At 38.9% G+C, this 8,342-nt stretch overlaps 1 protein-coding gene across 1 annotated transcript in view; it reads left to right on the forward strand.

Moving 5' to 3' along the window:
- Nucleotides 1-122: 122 nt before the first annotated feature.
- Nucleotides 123-8,342, forward strand: part of LOC111866316 — a gene marked incomplete at its 3' end in the record, with an annotated part of 10,617 nt that continues 2,397 nt past the window's right edge. Inside the window, exons 1-8 of the mRNA XM_023855145.2 lie at nt 123-370; nt 793-870; nt 2,120-2,195; nt 3,584-3,792; nt 4,218-4,295; nt 5,516-5,591; nt 6,931-7,139; nt 7,565-7,642. Of these exons, the coding sequence (XP_023710913.2) occupies nt 212-370; nt 793-870; nt 2,120-2,195; nt 3,584-3,792; nt 4,218-4,295; nt 5,516-5,591; nt 6,931-7,139; nt 7,565-7,642 (963 nt within the window). The remainder of the gene's footprint in view (nt 371-792; nt 871-2,119; nt 2,196-3,583; nt 3,793-4,217; nt 4,296-5,515; nt 5,592-6,930; nt 7,140-7,564; nt 7,643-8,342) is intronic.

Genomic DNA, 8,342 nt, shown 5'->3' on the forward strand with positions numbered 1-8,342 from the left:
CTATTGTGATGGTAGTTTCCAGTTTGTAATGATGTTCCCTTTGAAAATGGCCCGTAAGGACCGAAATATGTAAGGGAGATAAAATTTAACGTAGTAAAAACTTACATATCAAACTGGACTGAGTGGTTTGTATTTATGATAGGTGCTCTGCTCTGTTGCAGAAACTCTGGAAAGTGTTCCCTTCGTCAGTATTACATCGCCACAGGTTAGAATGAGTGAGCCACCAAAGCCAGAGTCTAGGAGCGTCGAGAGCAACCAGTCTCTTGGCAGCAGTGTGGAAAATATCATCAAAGATCTGGACCATGTGAGCAAAGAATCCCTGGTCCGCACATCGAACGTCGAATCCCAAATCAGCGGCTATGACAAGAAGGTAGGTATTTGGCTTCACAATGTATCAGTGACAGAATGAGAACGCGATTACTTTGAAAATTAAAATGCGTTAAAATCTGATTTGAAAACTGCGACATACTATTTTTAGCATTTGTGCCAGATGAAACTGAATTCTTGGAACCTCGGTGCTTTCACAGATTATTCTGTGAAAATATTCTCCTTTCTCTTTGCAGTATTATATATTAATTTTCCTTTAAATTTATACTTACCGTTATGTTATTTGCTATTGTAGCGTGAAAGATTGATTGGCATATGCCTCTAGATGCAGGAAATCCTAACACAGTACTCATGACTCAAAATAATATTTGATTTTGAGTTCCGAAGAAAAATGCTACATTAATAACATTACATTCTTTAGAATGGTTGGTGCAAGATATTCATAACAAACTTTGTGTTTCCTAGGAAAAGGCACCTAAAAGGGAAAGAAGCCTCAGCAAACTCTGCGGCTGGTGCAGAACAAAACCAGGGGATACTGACACTGTAAGCATGTTTATCATTCTAGGCATCTTTCGTAGAATTGAACAAACGTTTATAGCTTACAATGGAATGTGAATATACCTTTCCAGTATATATAAATTATTTTGTTGCACTTATCAAATATCAGCTCAGGCTATAGAGCAACGGGCTAAAAGCTTGGGGAGTGGGGTTCTATTCCCGGCAGGCGCAAGATATTTTATTCTACCGAATGGCGTCAGACCGTGTCTGGTCCCAATTAGCGTCCTACTGAGTGGTTACCACGTGCGGCTTACCGTGAGTGAAACGCATGGGGCGCGAAGGCGTCCACTCACTCCAAATGAAGCGAGCGCAATGAAAGTAGAGCTCTACGTTCACTAACCCGCACGTCTTCATAGTACTCTGCTTAACAAATTACTCACAGGGACAGCTTTGCATTTTGCTTATGAGATCCACTTACAACCAAAAATAATTCTGTCATAAGATCATCATAGACCTCACAGGTGTTTAAAAAAGACGAGAAACCGAAGTGCCAAAACCCGAATTTCTTATAAAGTTTCTTTTAATGAATTACACATGTACCTCTATCAGGTGAATAGTCAGTTAATGGAGTTACATGTGAATGGTATAGAATAATATGAAAAAAAAAACAATAAAATAATTTCAAGCAGTTGAGCCCCTCTTGAGAATGCGCCAATATTTAGCCACTCAAGCAATTTTCCAACACAATATATAAACAAAAACTTCCATTTCGTGTTTAAACATCCCGCCACTGGTCTCTACACTGACCCGGATTGACCCAGTCCATACCACAGCATCTTTGTATTTCTCTAATATACATTTTAATATTGTCAATCCACGTGTGTCTTCGTCTTACTAGTTGACTTTCACTATCTGGGCTTCCTACAAATATCCTACACGCCTTGCCACTCTCCCCATTCGTACTATATGTCTTGCAAATGTAAAATCAGACTCATTTATCTGTGCAAAGCCTTAACACAAGGAAGAATCTCTATCGTTAGGAAACAGTGCTAAAACTCAGCCGCCACCAATGCCACTGCACCATACGTATGCTATTGGAGCAGAGGCCACTTGAGTATATGTAGTCGAGAATGTTTGTCAATCACTCCTAGGAAGACTCCGTTTCAGGGGTAAAGAGAAAATTAGTTTTTACTCTATGCCAACGGGGAACACTATTTACCATACATGTCAAGTAAAGGGGAGTTCACTTTATAAATGCATCTGATAACTGATTTACGATATGTATTTGTTCCAGGTTCCCGTTCCAGATGATGTAGTACCTCCAAAGAAAGAGCAACTGCTTACTCAAGCGCCCAAATGTGACGATGAAGGTAAGTAATATCCTAGGATAATGCTGCATTCCTGTTAGTCCTTGTCTTTGAACAGTAACTGTCATTTCTTAAGAAAAGAAGAAATACATCAATTACAGGGAAAACAGGTCTCAGACTCCCTTTCACTACATTTTTAATGTTTCATTCTGAAGGACGCACAGGCGAAACCCCGCGGGAATATGTTAACATAGCAGCTGCGTGGGTAACGTGATCTTTTCTGTTTACAATAAACTTGCTTTTTAGAAGGCCGAGGGCTGAGACTCTAATGCTATCTCAGGAGTCTTCTTTGGTGATGATTCGTATGAAAAATTTGACTAATATGAATGATAGTCTAAATTTGACTCTCGGAACATGCTTCCTAACATGGCGCCTTCTCTACATGTATGGGTTCGACATCTCATTCACCGTACAAACTTCCACGACTCATTCGCTCCTGCCGAAAATCATAATTCATTACATCAGACCCCCAGGGTTTCATTGGCATTTGAGTACACATAAATATTAGTCAGTTATATTCTAGCCAGATATGAATTAATCAGTGCACAAACAAGATTTTCATATTGGTTTAAAGTTGCAGTTGTTACCGGAAAGATGTATTATCGTAGACAATAAGATATAAGTAATTCGAAAGGGAAGTTTGAGTCGTAATATATTATTTGCGATCGTAATATATGCAGTGCACATTACTTCCTCCTTTACGTGATCATTCCAATTATACATTTAAAATGGAACATTATGTTACGTTTGTCAGTAGAGAGTTTTCTCCATCTTCCTTATCCTTACATTCTGCTTTTTCATTTTTCTGTGTTTAAAGAGAATTAATGGTAGAGACCAAGGTTCAAAACAACAAAATCCCACTGACGGTGGAGCAGAAGACAAAATCTTTCGGAATATGTGGTGGAATATATAGCTGAATTGAGTCTCCTATTCATTCTGTCATGAGTCTCAATTTAACTCGATACTGTTGATGCAAAATAATCTAACACTGCCAAAATCTGAATGGACCTGCACTTTAATTGTTCCCCGAAGCTTGACGGAGAGATCTGAATGTATTTCGATTTCTCAGCGTTTATTTTTACCCCAGCTCAACCGGTAGCGACAATTGGAATTTCTTTCGCCTTTTATAGAATCATTGTTGTCTCCAAATATTTTAAATTGTCAGCATAGGTGTCTATCTGACTTATCGCGTTTAATTTCAGTGGGTTATGGAATCCATGGAGCTTCATAATGGTTCAAAGTAAATGCAGTTGAAAAGCAATGGTGATGCCATGACCACTACTTCATTTTGGAGGTGCAGTTGAGAAACACTCTCCCATACGTAGGGCGAGGGTGCTCATAATAGGGAGCAATGAAATATAAAGTCCTCATAGGTGCTTGCTCAGTTGCAGAATCTCTGGAAAGTGTTCCCTTCGTCAGTATTACATCGCCACATGTTAGCATGAGGGAGCCACCGAAGCCAAAGTCTAGAAGCGTCGAGAGCAATCAGTCTCTTGGGAGCAGTGTGGAAAAGATCATCCAAGATCTAGACCATGTTAGCAAAGATTCCGTGGTCCTCACATCGAACGTCGAATCCCAAATCAGCGGCCATGACAAGAAGGTAGGCATTTGGCTTCACAATATATCAGTGACAGAATGAGAACGCGATTACTTTGAAAATTAAAATGCGTTAAAATCTGATTTGAAAACTGCAACATACTATTTTTAGCATTTATGCCAGATGAAACTGAATTCTTGGAACATCGGTGTTTTCAGAGAATATTCTGTGATAATATTCTCCATTTCCCTTTGCAGTATTATATATTAATTTTCCTTCATATTCCCACTTACCGTTATGTTATTTGCTATTGTAGCGTAAGAGATTGATTTTCATATGTGGCTAGATGCAGGAAATTCTAAACACAGTACTCATGACTGAAACTAGTATTTGATTCTTGAGTTCCGAAGAAAAATGTTACATTAATAAGATTACATTCTTCAGAATGTTTGGTGCAAGATATTCATAACAAACTTTGTGTTTCCTAGGAAAAGGCACCTAAAAGGGAAAGAAGGCTCAACAAACTCTTCGGCTGGTGCAGAAAAAAACCAAGGGATACGAACACTGTAAGCATGTTTATCATTCTAAGCATCTTTCGTAGATTTGAACAAACATTTCTAGCTTACAATGGAATGTGAATATACCTTTCCAGTACATATAAATTATTTTGTTGCGCTTATCAAATATTATCTCAGGCTATAGAGCAATGGGCTAAAAGCTTGGGGCGTGGGGTTCTATTCCCGGCAAGCGCAAGATATTTTTTCCTACCGTATGGCGTCCAGACCGGGTCTGGTCACAATTAGCGTCCTACTGTTTGGTTAGCACGTGCGGCTTACCGTGAGTGAAACGCATGGGGCACGAAAGTGTCCACTCCGTCAAACTGAAGCGAGCGCAAGTAAAGTAGAGCTCTACGTTCACTCACCCGCACAGGGACAGCTTTGCATTTTGCTTATGTGATCCACTTACAACCAAAAATAATTATGTCATAAGATCATCACAGACCTCACAGGTGTTTACAAAAACGAAAAATCGAAGTGCCAAAACCCGAATTTCTTATAAAGTTTTTTTAATGGATTACACATCTGACCTCTATCAGGTGAATAGTCAATTAATGGAGTTACATGTGAATGGTATAGAATAATATGAAAAAAACAATAAAATAATTTCAAGCAGTTGAGCCCTTCTTGAGAATGCGCCAATATTTAGCCACTCAAGCAATTTTCCAACACATTATTTAAACAAACACTTCCATTTCGTGTTTAAACATCCCGCCACTGGTCTCTACACTGACCCGGATTGACCCAGTCCATACCACAGCATCGTTGTATTTCTCTACTATATATATTAATATTGTCAATCCACGTATGTGTTGTCTTACTAGTTGACTTTCACTATCTGGGCTTCCTACAAATATCCTACACGCCTTGCCACTCTCCCCATTCGTGCTATATGTCTTGCCAATCTAAAATCAGACTCACTCATCTGTGCAAAGCCTTAACACAAGGAAGAATCTCTATCTTTAGGAAACAGTGCTAAAACCCAGCCGCAACCTATGCCACTGCACCATACGTATGCTATTGGAGCAGAGGCCACTTGAGTATAAGTAGTCGAGAAGGTTTGTCAATGTCTCCGAAATATCTCCTAGGAAGGCACCGTTTCAGGGGTAAAGAGGAAATTAGTTTTTACTCTAAGCCAAAGGGGAACTATTTACCATACATGACAGGTAAAGGGGAGTTCGCTTTATAAATTCATCTGATAACTGATTTACGTTATGTATTTGGGCCAGGTTCCCGTTCCAGATGATGTAGTACCCCCAAAGAGAGAGCAACGGCTTACTCAAGCGCCCAAATGCAACGATGAAGGTAAGTAATAAAATGCTGCATTCTTGTTAATGCTTGTCTTTGAAGAGTAACTGTAATTTCTCAAGAAAAGAATAAATACAAGGAAAACAGGTCTCAGACTCCCTTTGACTATTTTTTTAATGTTTCATTCTGAAGGATGCACAGGCGAAACCCCGCGGGAATATGTTAACATAGCAGCTGCGTGGGTAACGTGATCTTTTCTGTTTACAATAAACTTGCTTTTTAGAAGCCCGAGGGCTGAGACTCTAATGCTATCTCAGAAGTCTTCTTTGGTGATACATTCGTATGAAAAATTTGACTAATTTGGATGATCGTGTAAAATTGACTCTCGGAACTTGCTTCCTAATATGGCGCCTTCTCTACATGTATGTGTTCGACATCACATTCACCGTACGAAATGCCACGACTCAGTCGCCCCCAGGGATTCATTGGCATTTGAGTACACATAAATATTAGTCAGTGATATTCTAGCCAGATATGAATTTATCAGTGCACAAACAAGATTTTCATATTGGTTTAAAGTTGCAGTTGTTACCGGAAAGATGTATTATCGTAGACAATAAGATATAAGTAATTCGAAAGGGAAGTTTGAGTCGTAATATATTATTTGCGATCGTAATATATGCAGTGCACATTACTTCCTCCTTTACGTGATCATTCCAATTATACATTTAAAATGGAACATTATGTTACGTTTGTCAGTAGAGAGTTTTCTCCATCTTCCTTATCCTTACATTCTGCTTTTTCATTTTTCTGTGTTTAAAGAGAATTAATGGTAGAGACCAAGGTTCAAAACAACAAAATCCCACTGACGGTGGAGCAGAAGACAAAATCTTTCGGAATATGTGGTGGAATATATAGCTGAATTGAGTCTCCTATTCATTCTGTCATGAGTCTCAATTTAACTCGATACTGTTGATGCAAAATAATCTAACACTGCCAAAATCTGAATGGACCTGCACTTTAATTGTTCCCCGAAGCTTGACGGAGAGATCTGAATGTATTTCGATTTCTCAGCGTTTATTTTTACCCCAGCTCAACCGGTAGCGACAATTGGAATTTCTTTCGTCTTTCATAGAATTATTATTTTCTCCTAATATCTTAAATTGTCAGCATAGGTGTCTAGCTGACTTATCGCGTTTAATTTCAGTGGGTTATGGATTCCATGGAGCTTCATAATGGTTCAAATTAAATGCAGTTGAAAAGCAATGGTGATGCCATGACCACTACTTCATTTTGGAGGTGCAGTTGAGAAACAGTCTCCCAAACGTAGGGCGAGGGGTCTGATAATAGGGAGCAATGAAATATAAAGTCCTCATAGGTGCTTGCTCTGTTGCAGAATCTCTGGAAAGTGTTCCCTTCTTCAGTATTACATCGCCACAGGTTAGCATGAGCGAGCCACCGAAGCCAGAGTCTAGAAGCGTCGAGAGCAATCAGTCACTTGGGAGCAGTGTGGAAAAGATCATCCAAGATGTAGACCATGTCAGCAATGATTCCGTGGTCCGCACATCGAACGTCGAATCCCAAATCAGCGGCCATGACAAGATGGTAGGCATTTTGCCTCACAATGTATCAGTGACAGAATGAGAACGCGATTACTTTGAAAATTAAAATGCGTTAAAATCTGATTTGAAAACTGGAACATACTCTTTTTAGCATTTATGCCAGTCGAAACTGAATTCTTGGAACCTCGATGCTTTCACAGAATATTCTGTGAAAATATTCTCCATATCCCTTTGCAGTATTATATATTAATTTTCCTTTAAATTCCCACTTACCGTTATGTTATTTGCTATTGTAGCGTAAGAGATTGATTGGCATATGTGGCTAGATGCAGGAAATTCTAAACACAGTACTCATGACTGAAACTAGTATTTGATTCTTGAGTTCCGAAGAAAAATGTTACATTAATAAGATTACATTCTTCAGAATGTTTGGTGCAAGTTATTCATAACAAACTTTGTTTTTCCTAGGAAAAGACACCTAAAAGGGAAAGAAGGCTCAACAAACTCTTCGGCTGGTGCAGAAAAAAACCAAGGGATACGAACTCTGTAAGCATGTTTATCATTCTAAGCATCTTTCGTAGAATTAAACAAACGTATTTAGCTTATTATGGAATGTGAATGTACCCTTCCAGTACATATAAATTATTTTGTTGCGCTTATCAAATATTAGCTCAGGTTATAGAGCAATGGGCTGAAAGTTTGGGGAGTGGGGTTCTATTCCCGGCAGGCGCAAGATATTTTATTCTTCCGGTCCCAATTACCGTCCTACTGAGTGGTTACCACGTGCGGCTTACCGTGAGTGAAACGCATGGGGCGCGAAGGTGTCCACTCACTCCAACTGAAGCGAGGGCAAGGAAAGTAGAGCTCTACGTCCACTCACCCATATGTCTTCATAGTACTCTGCTTAACAAATTACGCACAGGGACAGCTTTGCATTTTGCTTATGTGATCCACTTACAACCAAACAATAATTCTGTCATAAGATTATCATAGACCTCACAGGTGTTTACAAAAGACGAGAAATCGAAGTGCGAAAACCCGAATTTCTTATTAAGTTTTTTTTAATGGATTACACATGTGACCTCTATCATGTGAATAGTCAGTTAATGGAGTTAGATGTGAATGGTATAAAATAATATGAAAATAACAATAAAATAATTTCAAGCAGTTGAGCCCTTCTTGAGAATGCGCCAATATTTAGCCACTCAAGCAATTTTCCAACACATTATATAAACAAAAACTTCCA

This window comes from Cryptotermes secundus, unplaced genomic scaffold, assembly GCF_002891405.2.
Source record: "Cryptotermes secundus unplaced genomic scaffold, Csec_1.0 scaffold13322, whole genome shotgun sequence".
NCBI lineage: Eukaryota > Metazoa > Arthropoda > Insecta > Blattodea > Kalotermitidae > Cryptotermes > Cryptotermes secundus.